We start from the raw sequence: 25,141 nt of genomic DNA, 5'->3' as shown, positions 1-25,141 counted from the left end.
TGGATGTATATACCGACCAACCAGACTTTTTTTTTTTTTTTTTTAAATGTTCCCTCCTTTTTATTAATGCAGAGAAATTCCACTTTACAACTTTACCTTTGAAAGAAAAATCAATTATTTCTGTTAAATATGATATGCATTACTTTTGTTCCAAAATTGCTACATGGCTGTTAAAGAATGATTGATATCAGTATGGCCTGATAACATTATCAGGCAATAAAGACTACTCAAGTTCTAATGCAACATGTCACACAGGGTTCTGAAGCACAATTATATTGAGGACCTCACAAGCTAAATTGCTTTTTGTAGCTCGCCCACATCTCAGCATGGTTGATAGACAAATTGATCAAAGCATTGTAAAATAACATGCTCACAAAATGTCTTGAGGGCAAAAGTCCAGCCCTTTTCCATTCTTCACTCTAATAAAAAAATATTCTGTGTTTTTCCTCAATACAGCTTGTGTCTATTTTGTGTTAAAGGTTGAGAAGCATCATATTTCAGATAATAGTAATCTCCTGTAAACAAAATGTGTATCATTTTTCAGCAAACAGTCTGGCCATGTTAAACAGAGAAAGCTGGTTAACATTGTTTTGGGCGGCCAGGGCCCCAACAGGGGTTGTTGAGATATAATGAATTTGTTCATCTGACATTGCCTTCAGGGCTGTCGTTAGACTGGTGGAGGTTTATTTCAGCAAATGTCAACTAGCTAGATCAGTTAGGAAGCAAAAGGGGCTTGAGACGTTTCTATTAGAAAAGCTGACGGTCATGGTGTGTAAGCAATGCTTCAAGAGCATTTGTGTAGCTATAATGTCATTTATCAATCACTATTTTACAATGTGGTAAATGCTTTGTTCCTGCAAAGCAACAAACCGCTGTTGCTTTTCACTGGACAATGCTAAATTGATAAAGAAATGCTTTACATGAAGTTAATCTTTTATGTTAAACTACTCAATAACTACCACAATAACTATAGGAACAGCAGCGGTTATATGGTTATTGCATAATCAACTATGACTCAATTGGACTAAGGAATTAGCAATACAAATAGAATAAAATTCAATACGTTTGTGGAACTAGTGAAATAGTTTAACAGAAATATCACCTTTATAGTATTCAGACCAATTGCTATGCAAGTCTGGGTATCGGCACTGATCGCACCATTCAATTTCGATTTACAAGGGAAATGTCCAATTCGTTTACGATTGCATTTTTATTTCCTATGTATATAAGCGATTATTACAATACCAATATTGCTTTTAAGAGATTCTCTGAGAATTAAGGCTATGAACTACACAGGGAACCCTCTAGCATATATGAGGTAGATTACTGAAGATTAAAGTTAAACCTGGACATTTAGGCCCAAAACAATTCACTGAATTGCTTTTTATTCAACAAATATGAATAACCATATAATAAATAGTTTTTATTTTTATATAATTGACAAATTAGAAATAATTAACAAATTACCTAATGCTTTGACATGTCTCTCAAAATTGTAGAAGTTTTTCCAGAAAAGGTCACATTAATAATAAAAAACAAAAATAATGAGTACTGCATATGAACACAGTCAGTGATATTGTAAAACTCTGCAACCAGCCATTCGGATGAACGTTAAAATTGAATTGAGTCAGTCATTCAAAATCTGTTTTCATTTAAATGTGTGTATGATCCTAATTAATAATAACTGCACTCAATACAGTACCTGCACTCAAAATAGCACCCTGCGTCCAATTATCAGTTAAAGCAAACACGTCTGAATGAAAAAGGTGTTCACATAAACCGTAACATTCAATGAGACGTTCACAAGTCATTTTTTTTTAAAGAAAACTATGTTTTTCTTTAAATGTGTGTGTGTGTGTGTTCAAATAGAAAGAATCATTCGCAAACTGCACATGAATGCACCTGTTCCGTTTTAGGATCTCGAGCACACTACTCAAACGGGTCACCATGTTAATCAGCCGCTTGCGTAAAAGCGCGTCCAACAACTTCTGCGTCTCTTTAAGCACATGACTGGCCGTGTGGTGGCACATTGAAAAAAGGTTGCCATGAACCTCACAGGACCAAGCAAAGTGAAACAAGACCCTGGTCTGTTGAAACCAAGACCAAACTTTTCTGCCTGAATGCCAAGCGTCACATTTAGAAAAAAACCAGGCACGTTATCAGGGTTCTTGCACCATTTTAAAAGCCAAATTCAATGCTTTTTAAGACCTTAACAAATGTGATTTAATACCCAAAAAATGTCTACTTATTTCATATAAACAAGATCATTTGAGTCCTACTTTAATATATGTTTTTGTAACAGTGTAACAATACTGCGTTGCATTGCATTGCCATCAGCACCACAGCAACCTGACGTTTCACCTGCTACAGAGCAGGTTTTTTTTTCACCAGCTAGAGAGCAGGGGAGAAAAGACAATGAAGTAGGCATGCGCATTAGACCATATTTTACTATCCGAATAGTATGTGTTGTTATTCGAATAGCATTCGGTTAACCGAAATACATGTTTTTCAAACGTTATAAAAACGAGCTAAGACGTTATACTTTTTTTTCTAAATGTCATGGTAGAAATGGGAGTTAACTGAATACTCACAATTATTTAAATGCTAACATTTCGGGTATTCGAAATATTCGACAACATTTTTTTTTTAATAAAGGGTAAGTAAAATATGTAACTTTTTCACAATTATTAAATTTCTCCTTTATGGTAGTCTTTACTAGGGGTGAACTGGGATTAAAACCTCCGCTTCTCCACTTCAATGATCAGTCGTTCGCCGTCCATCATCCAACTTTTACCATAGCAAGGTTGGTGGGTCAGCTGATCTATGGCATCTTCCCCCCCCAAAAAAACTGTCTAGAAAATAGGCTGACAATAGTCAAGTGCCAGAAGCCCAAAGAGCTAAAATAAACATATGCTGCAAACCCTTAATTTCCCCCTACATAATAGGCCAATATGAGTTATTTGTCTACAGTTTTTATGAGTCAATACACATAATCAGCCCCCCAAAATCTATTTCTTATTATTTAAATTCACAAGACAGAATGAAGGCGTGTGTTGGCTGCCTAGAATTCAACCTCAGCATTTCGTGAAGCTTGGATGCTGCCACTGGACGTGACACAACTTGAGATGTGTAGCATCAGTCATTAATTTCGAAGGGGGCATACCTAAAGGTTTGATGGCTGATGGCAACGCTAAATGCTTGATGGCTATAGTGCAGCTCCTACGTAAGCCGTTCAAAATCCCCACAACATTGTTTCGTAACACCACCCCAAACTCTCCTCAAGACGTGGCGTGGCTCTGCTGCTCTCGCAACTTTTTCCATCAGCTTTAAACGCACCATCTGCAAATGTCATACCTACAGCAAATTTACAGTAATTTCAAGACAATTTCTGACCTTAATTTCCCGGACTTTATTTTAAGACCTTAATTTTAAGCAGCGGGAACCCTGGTTATAGTGAGTCATTAAGGACCAATAACACTGGGGATATGTTCATAGTGAACATAATTCCACCGATTTATGTCCATACTGAGCGTAATCGTGGTTTACCAAATAGTTCCATTTGAACATAATTCTGAATAATTTCAGAATGGATCATACTTATATTACCAGGCACTAGCTGGTAAGTCATTGTCTAGAGATGTCTTGTAGTGACCCCAAACAGTAACATGTAACAAGGTCACATTTTGGAGTGAATTATAAAGATGGTAGTAAACAGGTTAACAGGTCAATTGATAGATTGTGTTATAAATCAATATTACTGCAATTCTACATATTTTGTTAATGGGGCAGAGAATTTAAAGCTAATAATGGCAATAATGTTAGGATACATTTATTACTGACACACTCATTACTTAAATGGGTATCAAACTGATCTTGACATTATTGTTCTGTTTATAAAAGAATCCTGGCTAGTTTAAATGCTTACTCGTAACATTAAGGAGGATGCATTAGTCTAACAGAAACTACCGACGGAATATTAAAATGAGAAATGATCTACTGATGCAAATCATTAAAATAATTTGCATATTCTTATTGAACCTGAACACAGAAATTAAACCACATCCACAATGAGGGGAAGAAAAGATGCATGTGCATGGTTACAGGATATCTTCGATAATCATATTCAATATTATTAATTTCTTCTGCTCATTAACAAGTAGAATGTTTTTACTGCTTGATGAATTTTACAGGATGAGACAGTTGGGAAGCCAACAAATGTTGATTTATAATATACAAGGACACTCATATGTTTCCATAAATTATAGGTTACTAAAAGAATTACATTTTTGGCAAAAATTAATGTAGTTTAATTTTCCATCCTAATTAAGTTGATTAAATCAGTGATACATAATTTCCATGTTAATATTTTTTTTATGTAGAGTGATTAACTGAACAAGGAATAACTGGAAACTTTCAGCAAAGTTCCAAGTATACTATATACTGATGTAAAACCAACCAATTTGGCATTCCACAGCACCTGTTTCAAGAGTGGAAATATTTGTCTGGAACTTAAAGATATCAGTTACAGGACAACTAGGAAGCAATATATAAATACCATATGCATATTAATAACATAATAATAACCATCTGCCATTACTTTCAAGGTAACCTGTATTCTAGTGCTACATATTTGATTAACTTTCTCTGGGATTACATTGTTTTTTGGCTTTACACCTCTTCAGAAGACAATGTTTTTTATTTTTAAGTTTCACTTTTAATCGAACCACTTAGTACTTATAGGGACAATGAAGATTTTCTATTAGGGGACTAAACTGGATTTGAAAATTGAACAATTGCCATAAGGGTAAAGTTGTAAAGTTGCAGGTCAAAGTAGTAAAAATTACTTTCACCATTTAGGAATGACAACCCATTTTAAACTGGGACATAAATACAATGTCAAAGTTAAGCACGTCTATTTTGTTTGCGGTCACATTTGTATGAAGTAATGGACAGAAGTCTGCTACAAACCTAATCCTAAAGAACACTGGGTGCTTTCTCTAGTGATCCTCTCCCAAGCTTGAAACCCTCTTCAGTTGTCATTTGTTATAAGATATTTTGCATGTTGCCACATACTGGAACATTCATCTAACATCCCGCTTTTTGACCCTGAAAAACTCTACTATAGCAGTATGCTTGATGTCAACTTAAGTGTACAAAAGATGGAGTGGGTGTCATGACTTAAGCATGTATGGCTGCCACTTGACCTGGCTCACTTGTCTTCATTGATATGTAACTGCTGACAGCAGCAGTAGGAAGAACTGTGAAGTACACAGTAACATATCTGCTAAGGTACAAGCAAATGCCACCAAACTCATTAGACAGAGCTTGATTATGCAGCAAAATAATGACTCCATGCTGTTAATCTTTGAAGTTTTTTGGCCTTGCCATAATTCTACTACTTTGTCCCATTTGTCCAAATTACTTGTACACAGAGCTAGACAGGCTCTTTGGTACATTCAACAAACTAACCATCCTGTTTTTAAGCGTAACAAAAAAATACCCGAAAATAAAAAGCTAAGAACATTTCCTTTAAACCCAATAGTGTAATTTTAAATCCTAAGTATATAAACAAAAGAAAAAAGGCTAAAATGTTTTTACCTTCTCCAAAGGTCACTGCCACTCGACTCCTGAATTTCAGAGGAATGGCTTTAATCGGTTGGTTTCAATTTATTACTGACCAAAAACTTATTTTTTTTGCAATTGAATATTTTCAATTGCAATCCAGGTAAAATAATTCCACAATATCTATTCAAAATGTTATTAAAAATGCATTTACAAATAAATAACAACAGTTCTTTAACATCAATATTAATATTCCGTAATAATGCTGTTGTAATACTGGTTCTGCCTTTTCTGGAGTATACAATTTGAATTGTGACCAACATTTTATGGCTCGTTTTAAAAAGTGTTATAACTTCAACAACATTCTACAACCCCGTTTCCAAATAAGTTACGATGCTGTGTAAAATGTTAACAAAAACAGAATGCAATGATATGCAAATCATTTAAACCCTATATTCAATGGTACAAAGACAACATATCGAAGGTTGAAACTTAACATATCGAAGGTTGCCCACTTTGATGCCAGCAACACGTAAAAAGAAAAAGCTGGAACGGGGAAACAAAAGCCTGGAAAAGTTGTGTAATGCTAAAAACAACCTGGTAGAATATCTCACAAATATTTAGGATAATTGGCAACAGGTAAGTAACATGATTGTATAAAAACAGCATCCCAGAGGATGAGTCTTTCAGAAGTAAAGATGGGGAAAGTTTCACCACTCTGTGAAACACTGCGCAGGCAGAAAGTGCAACAAAAAGGAAAATTCGCAACGTAAAATTGCAAAGAGTTAGAGGATCTCATCATCAATGGCATATAAAATAATTAAAAGCTTCAGATAATTCTGAGAATCTGCAAAAGACAAGGCTGAAAACCAATATTGGATGGTGATTCGGGCCCAGGTGGCACTGCATTAAAAACAGACACGATTATGTAGTGTAAAAACCAAACTGTGAACACAGTTTCTGGCTGCATCCACAAATGCAAGTTAAAACTCTACCATGTAAAGAAGAAACCAGATATAAACAAAATCCAGAACTGCAGGATAAGCCCTAAGGTCTACATAATTTGCAATTTCTACTAGTTTTATAGTTTTTTAAATGTTATTGTCTCATTTAAAAATATGTATATTTACCTATATAGTAAATTCATTGTTTCCCTCTTATTGTAATCAGAGTTGCGTTCCCCCGCTGCTAAATTGTAGTGCGCCTACACAGAAAAACTAAATATTTTTATAAAACATTTGTTTTACCGAGCTGAGCACAGTTTACCATCTCACACAGTTTACTATAGCACCAGCATCAGAGCAGAGCAACAATGTCCCGCACCCGGCGTTCAGGGTATCAAGCTAGTGAGTAACTGGCTGTGTCTGTTCACACGCATTTTTGTGTTGAACTGTCTGTAAGTGGCACACATTGATATATGTAGGTTACTTTTTAAATGTAATCTTTTTAAAATGTAATACAGTTACAAGTTACAAGTCCACATTTGTAATCAGTAACGTAACTTTTTGATTACTCAAACACAGTACCGTAATTTGATTACTTTGAATTACTTTTAGATTACATATTAAGAAGCAAAAATAGGAATAGCATATACCCAACTGAACAACTTTTGCGGGATCAATCAATTTTAGAGTTTACATAGCTGGCCAAAAACGGAATTCGCATTTTACCTTATGGGTTGTGTAGGCTACAGTGCCTTTGAAAAAGGGTTTATAAACCATAGCTTTTTACTTCAATATGATTGGGCTACATATGTACATTACACACTAAAGGTCTGTCAGATATTCAGTCATTCCAAGTAATCCAATAAACCTTGATGTTCCAGAATCTGACTTTTTATCTGAACATAACCCAAAATCTAATGATGCTTAAGCCTGTTCTGTTACGTGTTTTATTCATGTTTGTAAGTGCTTCAAAACATTGTTGAAAAATAAATGCCAATTACTCGAAAAGGGTATTGACATTGTTGTATATAAAACTATGATATCCATAGCTTTTCACGCATAAACAAAATCTGCAGTAGTCTGATGATCTGCTCCTTGAAACTTAAATATTTAACACCAGGTATAGGCCTATTGTCTGTCATTATTCTGAGAATAATGAATCAAGCAGATAACTAAATATTTGTAAAAAAAATAAAGAATAAATGTGTCCCTAGTAACAAATAACTTGGTATATTGCTTAATTTCCAAAACATCTGGTGACCTGATTCTAAGCCAAAATAGGGCATGTGCAGGAGGTCACCGTGAGCAAGACAGTACTTGCACTTGTGTCTACTGTGGGAATCTGACATCTTCACTAGCAGTTGCAGTTTTAAAAAGAATTAACATTGCATCACCAAGCATGTGAACAAAACAATGTAAATACAACAGAAAATCCCACTACAGGATATTTTCAGTTAAATATTATTTTCTCGCCAGGGGCGGACTTAGTGATTTGAAAGCCTGAGGCACATTCCAGTCTTGAGGCCCCACAACCTCCAAACCGCATGAAACAAATATCAAATAAATATGTTTATCTCCACCAGTTAACCATAAAGAGGTAGGTATAGGTCTGACCAGAAGGACTTCTACAATACACCAAAATAGGAATGTGAGCTGAGTATTGCTCCTTAACTACAAACCAGGTGGTTCTAACCCTGAAATTCAGAAAGCTTTGGTATATGAGAGAATACCAGAGGGATGACAAAATATTTTTCCTGTTTTAATTGCAGTAGCTGGTTTAATAATGAAAACAACATAGAGGTTTGTGATACATCATCAATGCACTGCGAAGTGCAATATCTTAGCACTCTTGATATGGTCGGTCATAAGAACAGCTTTAGTTATGGTCTGTTAGCAATATACCACACCCCCATGTGCTTCATTGCTTAAATAATGAACCCTCACAACCGGCCTGTGAATGACTCTATGTGGAATGCAACCGTTTGACTGCCAGAAGGGTGATGTACACAATTGTAGCTGTATTGTCCACAATCTATCAATTACATTCACTAATAAGTTAATGGTATTCTGTCCAAAAATGTAAGACGCCTTCTAATGCCTTCGGATATAAAATATTGGCCATTCAAAATCATATTTATTATATAAAAAGAAAAGTTTCATTTTGTCTGTTTGCCATTTCAAAGTATTTACATTTTCTCTTTTATCTAGTCCTCTAAAATGTTATAACTGCCAATTTACTGAAAATAAAAAACTAAACGATCTTATGTATTTAACTATGCAGAACATTTGCATGACTTTCCAAATTCAGCAAAGACACTTGTCTTTAATGCCACAATTCATACAGTTTGTCAAAAGAAAAAAACAAGCCTTGAAGTCCAAGGAACTCTCCACAGACTACTCAAATTGTGTTGAGGGAGAGAGAAACACCAAAACGTCCTAGAATTGGCTGTCCAGCCAAACTAGTAACCGGCAAGTAGGCCTTCGTTGGGCAGGTAATCAAGAACCCAATGGCCACTCTTACAGAGCTTCTATGCAGCGAAGAAGCCCCTCCTGCGCAAAAGGCATTAGACATGCCGCCTAAAGTACTGACAGCATGAGGAAAAAGATTGTCTGGTCTAATGAAACCAAAAGTAAACAATTCAGCTTGAATGTTAAACAGCACATCTAGTGAAAATAAGGTACCGCTCATCACCTGGATCACACCACACCTACAGTGAAGCTTAGTGGCGGGACCATCATCTTATGGGGATGCTTCTCAGTCACAGGGACTTGGAGACTGGTCAGGACTGAAGGAAAGAATAAATGGAGTAAAATACTGAAGGGGCTCATGAAGAAAACTTGATCCAAAGCCCGGACTCGAACCCAATTGAACATTTGTTGTGAGACCTGAAAATTGCAATTGTCCGACACTCCTCAAGCTGGCAGAGCTTGAGAAGATCTGCAAGTAAGATATACTTCCTAAATTTAGATGTGCAAAGCTGGCAGTGGCATACTTAAGAAGTCTCAAAGTTGTTATCAATGCCTAAGTACTGAATAAAGGATCTGAATATTTACGTACGAGATTTCAAATTGTTTGGCACAATTGCATCTAAAAACATGTTTGTCATTTTTGATGACAAACATGTTTTTAGATGCAATTGTGCAAAAAAAATGAATCCATAACCCAACAAAATGTGAAGAAGGTGAAGGTGTCTGAATATATTCTGAAGGCACTGTAACTTATTAGATCAACAAAAACTCCCCTTCTTCCAATCAGGAATTGGGATATTTGATCATAAGTGGATTTTTTCTGACTGGAAATGTCACAGGTTTGTTTATTACATCAGTGGATCTGAAATACAGTACCTTTCTGCAGGTGCAACATCCATTAGAAGCTGAATAGTGTGCACACCGATTTTACATCCGCTGATTTGGATCTGTCCCAGAGGACTTTTCAAAGAGATGGTCCTCTGTGTGCACCAACTTGGGCTCCTGCGCTTCATGGCATTGCCCTGGTAAGAACAAAATATGAATTGTTGCATATTTAAGTGGTAGGCTAACTTTCATAATTTCTACACATTTTACAGTATATTTGCACTAACCATTTGTTAAAAAGCAAGCAGGCCAGTATTAATGACTTGAATGCCAATCTATGACACAGTCATGGTTTGACATGATCCTTACATTAAAATCCTTTATTTCGTTGTTTTATGGAAAAAGCTGTGATCCCATCTAACCAATAAATCCCTAGTTTTCTTCCAACATTTCTGTTCTATATATCACATAAATGAGAAAAACAATACAGTCTGTTCCCTTGTCTGGTGAGGGATTCCCTAGATAGCTCAACATTATTTTCAATCCATCATTTTTGGTTGATGGCCGGGATGTTTTCCTAGCATTAAATGTGTTCCTTAGGGTGCAACTCTAAGGGGATTTCGGTTTCCAGCCGTTAACAACAGCAAAAACGTGCAGCCTTTTCTGACGACTGAGATGGATTTTGGCAATAACCAGACAGCACTTTCTTAAAAAAAAAAAAAAGTGTTATTGAGAGAAGGAAATGATTGACTATCTTGTACAACAACCTTTTGAGGGATGGGGTTATAATATATAAAGCTTACATTGATTGTAATGTTGGTTTGAAATAACTATTTTCAATGCAGACCTTGATGCATTTCATGAAGTATGTGTAATGGTACAGACAAAACAACTATGACAATATAACTTATTTTAGTAATGTTTACCGGGCCATACTGCTGAATTCCCTTTCTGTCAATCTACATTAACCACACCAAAAGCTGCTAGGAAAATAACTAAGCCTGTAAACAACCTAATCTCCCACTGTCCAACTACTCCCAGTTTTGCTACATAAACTTGCACTCAGCCTTGTACTATTGGCAAAGCTGTAGCCAGGAGAGTTTCTTTCATTAACATAATATATAGCCTACATGAAGAATCCGGAAAGACGCTAATTCTATGTTTGGTTACTATCCATTATATGATTATTATTTTGTAAACCCATCACTTATATTACCTATGTACTATGCCTCTCATCTTGCGCTCTCCTTGGCCACTGCAGGCCTGCTTGCTTTTGATATCTCAAATGCAATTGTAATCTCTTATTACATTGATATTTTACATCAATGTGTTGACTCCTTAGAATAAGCGATATAACGGGTGAAAATCCAGTTCCAGCCTACAGTTTTATTGAGAAAAAATCTGTTTCACCTCCTGTGGCAACTTCTCAAGGAAGTACAATGTTGCTGTCTCTTCCACTCAAATCATTCCTGGGTCTTTCAGTTTTCAGAAGGAATCTTTGATTAGGCAACTACTTTTATTGCTGTTAACTTTAATTATGAATGAAAACAACAGGTAAAATGCTGCAGGTGTGGCATAACTATAATTAGTAAATTCCTCACCACAATTGCATTGTTGTGATGTGGTTTAGGAAAGAAATTAGACAGTCGGTATCATCAAATAATCCAGTCTACCACCACCAGATTCACTGATAATAGATTACAAAGGTTGAATAAACAAGCTGATGTGTTTGGTCCAAGGCATTCTACAAAATTCACTGACGGGAAGACAGCGATAAGTTGACTTGTTATTTACTTCAAGTAGCCTAAACACAAGGCAAGGCAACTGTTCTGCAAACTTGTGTGAATAGGTGTATGTGAGCCATTCCTTCAAAAGGAAACAGAAAACAAAATGCTATCAGTATTTGGAACAACACACAGCAATGACAGACACTGCATGAAAATGTACTTCATAACTCTATAATTTAACAAAGTAATACAAACAAATGTGTTTAAACGAAGGCACCATTAGGAAACCGTAGTGAATTAAAACTGACCACAAGGCCATTACTATAACTGACGGGGGGAAATGCCCCTGAATCCCCATAAAGACAGTTGAACGCGTAATAAAACACCATCTTAGATTTTGACCAACTCATAATTACTTGCTTCGTGCTTTTCATCGTCTGTCTTAATGAACGTTAGCATGGCACACACAAAACATTAAGTGGTAGGCTACGCAGTAATGTAGGTGGACAACGTTATCACGAAGGTATTATGTAACAGACATTTAAAACAACATTCACATAGGAAAACTGTCAAGGTATTTAAGAAAGGAAGCACTTCTAACAAAGCATTTTTGGGCTTGTGTGACTGTGTGCCAGTGAAGATTTTTACGATGTTTTAAAATCTATGGTGTGGCCACTGACAAACGTGGCCACAACCTTTGAAGATCTATGTACACTCGTTGTAAAGGGACTGGTTGTCTGTTCTCTCCAAAAGTGTTGCCATTAAGGCTGGCTACCTATAGCTAGCTAACGTTATTTTCACTCGCTAGCTATATTCAGCTACCTCAAACAAGAACCTGGAATGACAGTGACTAGCTGCATTTTCACTTGTATTAACTTTTCTTTACTAGGCATTTACTAGGATGTATGAAATATAAAATTGGTGAGTGATCTTGCTAGGTAAAATGTTGATTAGCTTCGTCTTCAGTGTCCAACTTTTACTTCATACTAAGGGCATTCAAACCGGATTTTGAAGTGTAACTTATTTTCCTTTGTCGTGCAAGTGCACAACTGTGCTTAAAATTAACCACGCTTTACCAGTGCAGTGTGTTATTCTATATCCAACCATTCAGGAACCAAACAACTAGCTTGTTATAAAAGGTATTAGGCAGAGCTAGGCTACTAAACTCAAATAAGTTATTTTTACTAAGCTACACGTATTTGCAGGAGAAATACCATGTACACTGGTGAAATTAAATACAACTTACTGTTCAATATCACCCGTATTGTACCAATAACCTGGTGCTTTGTTTACCAGCACTACTGAAAACGTGTCCCGTTGTTACCCGAAGGATGAAGGCATGTCAAAACGCGTTACGTTTCTGCGGAAGTCATTAACTGACAACGCGGTGGAACAGTCAGCAAGTGTATGTTGCGTTTTTAATTAGTTGCCTAAAACTATTCCTCGTACCCGAGGTCTGTAGCACAACCGTTATATAGTATTATAAACTGGTTGCTTTGAATGCTGATTGGCTGATAGCCGTGGTATATGGTTACTGTAGCACGGAGATGAAATGTAGCAGATTTTGTGTTGCAATCCAGTTTATAATCGCAAAAGGCATTTCAGGAGTTTGTGATATATTGTGATTATTTTATCTTTTATGAAACAGACTGTATCTAAAACATGGGCATTTAGTGTTATAGTAAAACCATGGAGTTTTACCATAAGTTCTATCCATGTACGATGACACCTGACCTTAAAAATGGGAAGCAAGAATGACCAGTGACTATAAGAATGTATTTCTTAACACTGTTATGTCTAGGACTGATTTCAAGTTCTCAGTGCTAAACTCAAAATCATTGCATGGACTTACTCCTACTTAAAGTATCTCGCTTATTGGTACTGCCCTACATACCTATAAGTACGCCACAGTCACAAAATGCATGCCTCTTTACAGGAATTTCTTATCAAACATTTAGATACAGGGCTTTCTAACATAGAGCTACATTTTGTTCAATGATCTACCTGCCCATGACACAGACACTGTCTCACTCTTTAGGTCTCTTTAGGTGGGTCTATGATTGTGCATAGTCCGGCCCAAGGGGTGAAGGTGAAAGGCGAGGCACTGGATTGATGAACCATACTTGCACTCTTTGCCTGGCTGGCTTCCCCTTCTCTACTGGGATATCCTCTCGCCAATGCTATTACAGGGGCTGAGTGACTGGCTTACTAGTGATGCCCTGTGCCATCCCTAACACTCCTGCGATGGGAGAAAACTCTGTGGGCTATACTGAGCATTGTCTTTATGCTGTAATAGTTTATGCGCCGGGGGACTAGGGTCTGTCTGTCCTGTCTCGGGCCTTATTTTTGTACTTTGTATTCATTTATGCAATAGGGGACTAGGATCGGTCTGAATTATAGGGTAAAGTATTTTTAACCAAGGAATGCTCCCCCTAATTTCCCTGGTGTCCTGTTGAATCTTAGAAGGACCTGAGCACATGGACCAAACCTTACGACTACATGGCTTGGCGACTTCATCTGGTTGTGTTGAGGATCTAGTTCCTGCCTGACAACTCCTGCTGTTATTGCCCATAGCCCATTTGGTCATTGACGACTCTGACCACAGAACACCTGTTTTTATTGACCCACTGGTCATCTGAACATATATATTTACTAATGACCAATGTGGCCCTAAAACATATGTATATAATGTAATGTTAGGCTCCTCTCTTGGTTTCTTCCTTGGATTCAACCCTAACTAGGGAGTTTCTCCTAGCCACTGTGCTTCATTTTCTTGTTATTGCATGCTGTTTCAGAGTTTTAGGCTTGGTGCCTGTATGAGCAGTTTGTGACAACTGCTAATGTAAAAGGGCTTTTTCAAATAACGTTGATTGATTGACATGTGACAAATACATAAAATGGGGGGGGATAGAGATCCAGGAATAACAACTTACGGCTAAATGCATAGGCATCTGGTGGAACTGAAGCATAGAAGGCGTTCGTGTGCATACTGTGCACTGTGCAGGCTGTGACGTCACATTTGAAGTGAGAACAGCTTGAGAGGCCACCTTTTGTCATGGCTGAATACCTCTGGAAATACCTCTAACTCCCCACAATGATTTTTATCAGAGTAGAAAGTCCATTAGATTAATTTGCTGTTGCACTTGCCAGTTCAACTGATCTAAGGAAATAATTCCAATATAGTGCCACCTTGTAAATTCATAATAAAAATGGATAAGTAGCATAGGCTAGATTTAAAAACTTTATTGCATAAATTTAGACATCGCAGATCTCTTTTTTTCTGTGGAATTCATCAGGTATTTTTAAATGCTCTCTGTATCCAAAGAGTCAGTTCTTTTTTCTGTAGTTGACCATTCAGAAAAGCAAATGTACTTGAAAATGGGAAGTACGCTATATTTAAAATCTGTGGTTGGACAAGAAAACAGAAATGTTGCCAAGGCGCGATATAGACAGGAAAGGCAACATATGTCATTGGCCTAATGATAGGAAAAGCTATAAGATATTTTGTTTTGGCTAATTGGCCTACATAGATTACTAGAAAGGATTCATCTTATGTAACATGAAATAAAAGTATGTTTTGCTTTACTGTATTTTGTTTAAATCATGTCAGAATCTGCTAATTCTTTTCAATTTGTATTTTTTATTTCTGTCAATTTATTTGCAATTAAGAGCCAGACAACAATGTGAGGGAAGTTTCTAACTAAATGGTGACTTTAATGAATCAAATAAAACCAAATTCTTAATCTGGAAATGAGGATTTTCCCCAAAGACCCACAATCTTTGGTATCCCTATGAATTCTTATGAACCACTATGTATTTTCAAAGTTCCAATTAATAAACACTTCTGTTCCAAAGCCTTAGGCCACCTGATCATTATTTTTAGAAGCTATGTACAGTATCCAGATGGGAAGTGATTATTTGCTGGTAAAAAAAAAAAAAACATAAATAAAAATTTACGTAAATTTAGTTTGTTTTAATTGATAAAACAGTAATCTGTCGCCAAAATACATGCTTTGACCGTGAAAATATGTTTTGTAGGGTCTGTTGCAGCTATGAAACAATTTTTGCAGAAAGGCAACAAGCACATACATTGCAATATGCAGTAGAACTTAAAGCATAAACGATTAAAGCGCCAGTGGCATAATGTGTTACGGAGTGATGAGTCTAATTTGACATTTTGGGTTCACAAAGACACCTGTATGACAGAAAAAGAGTTGTCAAGAAGAACATTGATGCCTTCTGTGAAGATGGTGTCGACTCAGTTGAAGTTAGGGGTTGCATTTCAGCCCGTGGTCTAGTGTCAACATTCTTTCAAAATCAATGGAATTTTAAATACTGAGGAATACAGTGGGGGGAACAAGTATTTGATACACTGCCGATTTTGCAGGTTTTCCTACTTACAAAGCATGTAGAGGTCTATAATTTTTATCATAGGTACACTTCAACTGTGAGAGACAGAATCTAAAACAAAAATCCAGAAAATCACATTTTATGTGAAGAAGAAGCCCTCCTGTTCTCCACTCATTACCCGTATTAACGGCACCTGTTTGAACTCGTTACCGGTATAAAAGACACCTGTCCTCACACTCAATCAAACAGACGCCAACCTCCCCACAATGGCCAAGACATCAGGGATAAAATTGTAGACCTGCACAAGGCTGGGATGGGCTACAGGACAATAGGCAAGCAGCTTGGTGAGAAGGCAACAACTGTTGGTGCGATTATTAGAAAATGGAAGAAGTTCAAGATGACGGTCAATCTCCCTCGGTCTGGGGCTCCATGCAAGATCTCACCTCGTGGGGCATCAATGATCATGAGGAAGGTGAGGGATCAGCCCAGAACTACACGGCAGGACCTGGTCAATGACCTGAAGAGAGCTGGGACCACAGACTCTAAGAAAACCATTAGTAACACACTATGCCATCATGGATTCAAATCCTGCAGCGTACGCAAGGTCCCCCTGCTCAAGCCAGCGCATGTCCTGGCCCATCTGAAGTTTGCCAATGACCATCTGGATGATTCAGAGGAGGAATGGGAGAGCATTGAAGATGGGTTGTGGCTGGGTCTTCCAGCATGACAACGACCCGAAACACAGAGCCAGGGCAACTAAGGAGTGGCCCCGAAAGAAGCATCTCAAGGTCCTGGAGTGGCCTAGCCAGTCTCCAGACCTGAACCCAATAGAAAATCTTTGGAGGGAGCTGAAAGTCTGTATTGCCCAGCGACAGCCCCAAAACCTGAAGGATCTAGAGAAGGTCTGTATGGAGGAGTGGGCCAAAATCCCTGCTGCAGTGTGTGCAAACCTGGTCAAGAAGTGTTGGAAATGTATGATCGTTGTAATTGCAAACAAAGGTTTCTGTACCAAATATTAAGTCCTTCTTTTCTGATGTATCAAATACTTATGTTATGCAATAAAATGCAAATTAATTACTTAAAAATCATACAATATGATTTTCTAGATTTTTGTTTTAGATTGCGTCACTCACAGTTGAAAAGTACCTGTGATAAAAATGACAGACTCCTACATGCTTTGTAAGTGGGAAAACCTGCAAAATCGGCAGTGTATCAAATACTTGTTCTCCCCACTGTATGAAAATTTTGCAAACAATTAAGATTTACTTGAAGTAAAATCTGCAGATTATTAGAGAGCCCCATCCTCAACAAAACTGATTAGGTAATGTACATATTTCTGAAAACCCCCGTTCAAATGTCTAAATAATCGATGTCCACATGTTTACTTAGTAAACAGTGCAAAAAGAATTGGAAATAGAAAGGCGTAGACGTCTCTGTGTTAAAGTTTTTTAATGGACGTTTGACAGTAATAAGTGAAGGGCCTTAACATGTGCCTTTGTGGACAAAAACAATACTACAATGATCACTAAAATCTAAGCAAAAGATAGCAGCCATGTACTTGGTAGGCATATTAGTGATAACAAAATCTCTGACATTAGCGTTATAAAACAAAAATATTGGGGGGGCAAAACGATTTGGCAAAGTTTTAAATCGTCTAATTGGAGTTGCACTCATTTTGGCATGTTGAGCATATCCCAGGCCCACATGACAAAGGTGTGCTGAAGGAGCCTGGGAGACAAGTCTGCCCAAGTTAAAGCAACTCCACTTATTCTTCGGCATCATCAATTGAAATATTCAATGTTTCAGAACTCTTGAGAAAACAAACCATAACCCTAACCACAATCCTAAACGTGTCCTAATTTGATTTGAGTTATATCCTTTTACATTTATGTTTTAGGTATTCAGTAAACACTGGCATCCTAGTGACTGACATATTTTAGGTAAGTTCGATGTTCAGAGACCAAATGAATCATTTTCCTCCTTTCCATTCAATCTATCAACTTTTTTTTTACTAGTCAGACGCCTGCTGCCTGCCAGCTGCCTTATGATCAGTAAAGAAGTCTATATATTAAAGTAATATTTTAATCTGAAAAAGTAGAAGAATTATATCCATGCCTATATGGATATAAAAATGAATTACCAAGAATGAAAGTTTTTGTGTTAGAATTTTTCTGAGCCATAATTCTGAGAAGGTCAGAACATCAGGTATAGATGTATGATCTAATGCTGTCAGCTCATTGAGCTTCACAGGTGTTGGCCTAATAGGTGTTTGGAATGGTAGGGTATCATTGCTAGGCACTTTACCAACAAACAACAAAGATGTCCAGGGTAGACAGCACTGGAAAAACAGTAGCTCAGGGGGGCAGGCAAAGAGAAATAAAAAATACTAATTGGGAAACCTATACGAATATCTGTACAGAACATGGGATCCCAGGACATAGTTCAAAGGATACAGAAGAGTCAATTACTCTTACTGGTGGCAAGTTGGCCAGAAGACATCGTGGAGATCAGGGCAAAATAGATGCAGAAAGGTCAAGGCCCCTATGCACGTGCCATGTATGTCCAGATGGTATATTGTCATAATTACTACAACTTTGAAATTACACATGGGTAAGTAGGTGTATTTTACTACTTACAGTTGATTGTAAGATGAGACCCTAAATCAGTTGCAAAAAAAAAAAAAAAAAAAATATTAGGTTTGGGGGCCCTAGGCAGCTGTGTAGTCAGTCTATGACGCCAGTCAGCCCTGTTCTTGTAATTAGCTGCATCCCTTCTAGCCGTGACCTCTCCTAAATTATGACATATACATTCCTCACTATGTCACTACCATAGAATGCTTAGGTCAGTCCCACTAAGGCCAATTTAGAATTGTTGATATACTAGGCATACATGCGTTGTTCACCGTGGGGACAAGGTGAAATATCTTGCAATATCGTGAAATATCTTGATCAATAAAAATATTTTTCCCTTTTGCTAGGGAAGATAATTTTGGCTTCTGCTTAAAAATCAGTTTGAAACAATAATAATGTTATAAACTAAGTTTTCAGCACAAATCACAGACATTATTACATTCTTGTAACCAACAAAACTTTCCTGTGTCTTCTCTGATCCTGTCAATATATATTGTAAATAGCCTCCCACAGCTGGCTTGCTTTTGAAGCTAAGCAGGATCAGTCCTTGATGAAAGGGAGACCAGATGCTGCTGAAAATGGTGTTGGAGGGTCAGTAGGGGGCACACCCCTCTGTTCTTAAGATCAAATCCTAATGCCCTAGGGCAGTGAAGGGGACATTGCCCTGCATCCTTGCATTTATCATACGTAAGGGTGTTATCTCTAGTGTACTGGTTCAATTCCCAACATGGGTACCTAATCATCCCCTTCATTCCTAATTGGCAAGCAGTATATCATTCCTCACCTCTAAACCTCATAGCTGATGTGTTATGAGCATTCTGGCAAAAATTGGTAACCATGCATAACTGGTGGTGGATGAGGTTAGTATGCCCCTTACCATGTAAAGTGTTAAACTGACTACCTCAGTTGGTAGAAAGGCAGTATTTCTTGTAAATCAAATGTATTATTATTATTATTACTGTTCATGAGATTGCAGCAGGTATCTTATCTGTACACTTTCGCATTTCTGTATTTCTTTGCAAGCTTCCATTTGAGCTTCTGTGTGTGGCAAGCCAGGCAAGGCCCACGCCACCCCTGCAGAGACCATTTTGAAATCTGTGAGGATTTCCGTGCCATCTGGACCCGCTGCCAGTCTGCCCCAGATAGTAAGGGTTGGCAGCACTACCCGACGGTGCAATATGGCTCTCTCTTTAATGAACTACTAACTGTCCCCCGTTTTAATTGATGTGACATTTGAGCCATTTATCTCTGACATTTCAATGAAAGATGATTCTCAGCCTTGCCATTTACTTTTTTTGTGAATTTTTTTTGTAATTTGCATTTTGCTGCTCAAAACCCGCTTTTTGTCTCTGGTTAGCTAATTAGAGGAACATGTACAATTAATGAAAATGAACATAACCTGTTTTGATATTAGCTTGCTTGAGTGATAATATAAATTACACTTTTCTTAATTCTGCATGTGATTCTGGTGATGTAGGCTATAAGTAAGTTGGTTAGAGAAAATTAGAGGCATTGCGACCTTTATTCACATACCTACATGTAGGACAGCTTATGTTCACAGCATGGTGAGACTCAAGCGCAATTAATCACCATATGATTGCAGTAAGCAGCCCCCTCTGCTGGTAATATCGAGCCATGATTCCTTGATTGTTGATTTGATTATGATGTCAACAAAAATATATGCCTACCCTGCACTTAAAGCATTTTATAATGCCATTTATTCAAGGAAAGATGTTCGAATTGAGATTAGCTTTAAAAAAAAATCATACATACTCTTGTTCATTTTTTCTTATCCATTGAATTGGCTAAGCCACATATATCCTATTTTAATTTAGGCATTAACAGTACAGTATTGGTCTCAATGAATGTGTGTAAATGTTTTACACAGATAAAAAACACTGACCATTTTGGGGTCAAAATAATAATGGGCGTGACAGTGACATTAGTACATTACAGCTTCCAGTCCCAATTGTTTTCTGTCAATGACACATATTTGAATATTTTTAAGATATCCTTTAAAAACAGTTCCACTGGTGACGGCGGTTCCTTTGATTGTGAGCAGCATCAGTGTAAAGGTGTGGTGCCCTGTCTCTGTTGGCAGCAGGGCTGATCTCTTTTGTTTGAAACTCAAAGCGCACCCTTTCCTGTTTGGTTTCCCTCACTATTTTTGCTTCTGTGAGGTGTTGATGGACTTATCGAGTACAGTTTCCTTTCTGTATAGACTATGGCACCAGATGTTTGTGAGAATAACAGGACCTATTTCGAAGACATTTTGTTTATGAGCAATCCGTCCATCCGTTTCTTTATGTATGATTGTCATGACTTTATCCAGTGTCTCCGTTTCTCTGTGTTCCTGTTTTTGGACTTCTTCTGGTGTTGACGTGGAAGGAGCCACAGTCATGTGTGATATCTAGCCTGCTTGAGGAGCTGAGCAATGTCCTGGGAGATATGAACACCCTCATTCTGTTAGGTACTGCATCTAACTGTGAGTCAGAGTGGGGTCGATTCAATTTAAATTGCATTCAGTCATAAAACATTAAGCCAAAGGTAACTTTTCTTCTTTGTTCAAAAGCATTGCCACTTTTTGAAACTTCAGTTCCTGAATTGACTGCAATTGGAATGGAACTTAACCACATAATATTATCAAGAAGAAAGGCTTTCTGCACCCACTGGAATTCTTTGGTATTGTTGTAACATTACACTCTTTGCTTTTACAATAATATGTTAGATTTACTGCATCATGTTATACCGTCCATCCTTCTTTATTATGTTACTTTATTCTACAGAATAAATATGCTTACTACATTGCCTTCTCTCCCTGCATAAGCTAAAAGTAGTGAAACCACGTTCTCAACGCTGGTGCCTCTGCCATGCTCTCCCTCTTTTTTTTTTTTTTTCTTGTATGTGGCTTTTCCTATTTTATTGTTGACACAGTCTTAAGAGTGTCTGAGCACTTGACAAATGAAAGGGCTTGAACTCCTGACAGGCTTTGTCAACGACGCCGCTGCACACTGGTCCGCACATGCTGCGCAGCTTAATGATGACATTAGGATCCAGTGATAATATCAGGACTCTTCAGATAAATGACTGATAATCCAGGGGTTGTGCCTCTTGTATTACACACTTGACAGAGCAGCTAATCAGTGTCCAAGTGACTGCTATTACATAAATCATGAGCTCTTTGATGCATATTCCATCAGTGTTCCCTATTCATCACATCATCCAGGGAAGACTCATTGGCTGTCTGGCGACACAGGGGACAGCCTTTTTAAGGGCACATTATGTTTTCCTTAGAATGTGATTTGATCTATTTCACTGTTGATTTGATTTTCTGTGTCCAGCCATTTGATCAGAAATGAAACACGGCTAAGTGTATTCCTGCGCACTGTCAGCCTTGCTGCTATGGGTGTCCATTTCAACTCATTTCCTGTGTTTGCATGATGCGTGTGTGCTGAATTTACAATATTGTCAGTGAATGTGTGTGTTTTGAATTGTTGTTCCAACTGTTTTTCATGGTGTTTTTGCTCTAATAGTAATCAAAGGTCCCATGGTTCATAAAATATGACAATAACTGAATGTCAGATATATTCTGGAATATTGTTTTGAATTAAAAAAAAATTCTTTTTTTTTTTTTTTTAGGAGACCAAGAACACCAGAAAATAATCCTGAACCGTGAAGTAGTCTCCAATTCAGTTATGGTGTATGTTTTATTTTGGACTATTGGGGTCACACGATGTGAAAGTAGGTGGGGGTGTTAATTTAATCCCCATTCTTTCCTAGAGCATGGCCACACTCTCTAAGGAGCTTTATCTCTGACAAATGTGTCAAATTATAGAGACCACGACTCTCTTACAAAGAATGTCTGTCAGAGCACATTGTTCCAAGCTCTTCATAAGACTAGAGATAAAAATAAAGGAGAACTCCATAGTTGGACTTCAACATGATACAATTATTTTAAGCCACGTAGGCCTGTCACATTTGAGGGTTGGCTACTCAGTGTCCAAGGCATTACTTTTGGTTAGCCTTGTAAACCAGTACAAATAATGTGCAGCATCAGTGTAGTTCCTATTCAATTGAACCCCAGTTTATTAGAAAGGTGAATATTTGCAAAATTGTAAATGGCACTGGTCTCCACCTTCCCATGCAATGCAATGCCAACTGACCACATGGTGGCGCTATCAAAAGCGATATACTGGGACTTTTTTGTGGCGTTTGGTACCTAAATCTGCCTCCACACAAGAAACAAATTTATGTCTAGGACCCATAAAGTCTGCCATTTTGATTTTGATGATTATCAGGCATTTACATTTTCTTTAAGCCACCTAAATCTCTACTCCTCTGGGATGGAGTGACCATTCTGTACGTAACTTGGTGTGTAGCATCTACGGATAAGGCTCCGTCAACACTCTATTTTTGAGGCTGCAACAAAAAACCTGCCCACCACTGACCAATGAATTAACATGTGGGTGGGGTCTAATGCGAGCATGTAAGTCAGGCAAAGTTATTCAGATCTTAATAAAACTTTGTGAACATTTTCATGATAACGGTAGGACATCAAGCATGCAAGCATGTTCAGATTGACCACAAGGTGGCACTATAAAGGCAATTAATTTTATATCTCCTGAACTGTTTGTTATAATAAAAAAATTATAACACAGAAATGTCGACCTGAGAAGAGCTCTATTCCTAAGTATGTTCATTTATGCACTCAATACTTGGTTGGGGCTCCTTTTCCACAAATTACTGCATCAATGCGGTGTGGCATGGAGGCAATCACCCTGTGGCACTGCAGATGTGTTATGGAAGCCCAGGTTGCTTTGATAGCGGTCTTCAGCTCGTCTCTGTTGTTGGGTCAGGTGTATCTCATTTTCCTCTTGACAACGTTCCATAGATTATCTATGGGGTTCACATCAGGTGAGTTGGCTGGCCAATCAAGCACAGTAATACCATGGGCAGCAAACCAGTTACCGGTCGTTTTGGCACTGTGTGCAGGTGCCAAGTCCTGCTGGAAAAAGAAATCAGCATCTCCATAAAGCTTGTCAGCAGATGGAAGCATGAAGTGCTCTAAAATTTCCAGGTAAACGGTTGCATTGACTCTGTACTTGATAAAACACAGTGGACCAACATCAGCAGATGACATGCCCCAAATCATAATTAACTGTGGAAACTTCACATTGGACCTCAAGCAACTTGGATTCTTTACCTCTCTTCCTCCGGACTCTGGGACCTTGATTTCTGAATGAAATGCAAAATTTACTTTCATCTGAAGAGAGGATTTTGGACCACAGAGCAATGGTCGAGTTCTTTTTCTCCTACGCCCAGGTAAGACGCTTCTGACGTTGTATCTGGTTCAGGAGTGGCTTGACCCTAGGATGTAACCCATTTCCTGGTCTGTGTGTGGTGGCTCTTGATGCACTGACTCCAGCCTCAGTCCACTCCTTGTGAAGCTCCCCCAGGTTCTTGAATCAGCTTTGCTTGACAATCCTCTCAAGGCTGCGGTCATCCCTGTTGCTTGTGCTCCTTTCCCTACCACACTCTTCCCTTCCAGACAACTTTCCATGAATATGCTTTGATACAGCACTCTGCGAACAGCCAGGCCTTTCTGCAATGACCTTCTGTGCTTTACCCTCCTCGTGGAGTGTGTCAATGAGTGTCTTCTGGACAACTGTCAAGTCAGCAGTCCTCCCCATGATTGTGGTTGTGTACTGACGGCTCATGGAGTTCATTAGTTGATTAGAGCTCTTCTCAGGTCGACATTTCTGTATTGTATATTTCTGTATACATTTTGAGCTACTGGATTTTTGATTTCCATACGCTGTAAGCGATAAACATCAAGATTGAAAGAAAAAAGGCTTGACATTTTTCACTTTAGGGGTAATGAATCTAGAATAGATGAAGGTGTCACTTTTCGATTTGAATTATGGAAAATAAATTACTAAATATTCAAAGAAAATAGCTGTACCTGTATATACACCGATCAGCCTTAACATTATGACCACTGACAGATGAAGTGCATAAGTGGGTGGGATGTATTAGGCAGCAAGTTAATATTCTGCCCTCAAAGTTGATGTGTTAGAATCAGGTGTAAGAATCTGAGTGACTTTGACAAGGGCCAAATTGTGATGGCTAGAAGACTGGGTCAGAGCATCTCCAATACTGAGGCCCTTGTGGGGTGTTCCTGGTCTGAAGTGGTCAGTACCTATCAAAAGTGCTCCAAGGAAGGAAAAGCGGTGAACCGGTGACAGGGTCATGGGCGGAAAAGGCTCATTAATGCACAATGACCCGTGTGGGCTGATCCAACAGATGAGCTACTGTAACTCAAATTGCAGAAAAAGTTAATGTTGGTACTGATAGAAAGGTGTCAGAACACACAGTGCATCTCAGTTTGTTGCATATGGGGCTGTGTAGCCGCAGACCAGTCAGGGTGCCCATGCTGACCCCTGTCCACTGCTGAAAGTGCCTAGAATGGGCATATGAGCATCAGAAATGGGCCACAGAGCAATGGAAGAAGGTGGCCTGGTCTGATGCTTTGGGCAATGTTCTGCTGGGAAACCTTGGGTCCTGCCATTCATGTGGATGTTACTTTGACATGTACCACCTACCTGAGCATTGTTGCAGACCATGTGAACCCTTT

General features: G+C 38.1%; 1 protein-coding gene across 1 annotated transcript in view; it reads right to left on the bottom strand.

The window, feature by feature from the left end:
* The window catches only part of mgmt (O-6-methylguanine-DNA methyltransferase), a 40,211-nt gene extending 27,187 nt beyond the window's left edge, over positions 1 to 13,024 (bottom strand). Inside the window, exons 1-2 of the mRNA XM_010869959.3 lie at positions 12,774 to 13,024; positions 9,852 to 9,997 (exon numbers count right to left, since the gene is read on the bottom strand). Coding sequence (XP_010868261.2) covers positions 9,852 to 9,988 — 137 coding nt within the window. The 5' untranslated portion in view covers positions 9,989 to 9,997; positions 12,774 to 13,024. The remainder of the gene's footprint in view (positions 1 to 9,851; positions 9,998 to 12,773) is intronic.
* Positions 13,025 to 25,141: the final 12,117 nt, after the last annotated feature.

Source organism: Esox lucius, chromosome 6 (assembly GCF_011004845.1).
Source record: "Esox lucius isolate fEsoLuc1 chromosome 6, fEsoLuc1.pri, whole genome shotgun sequence".
Classification (NCBI taxonomy): Eukaryota; Metazoa; Chordata; class Actinopteri; order Esociformes; family Esocidae; genus Esox; species Esox lucius.
This window is presented reverse-complemented; position numbering and strand designations above follow the sequence as displayed.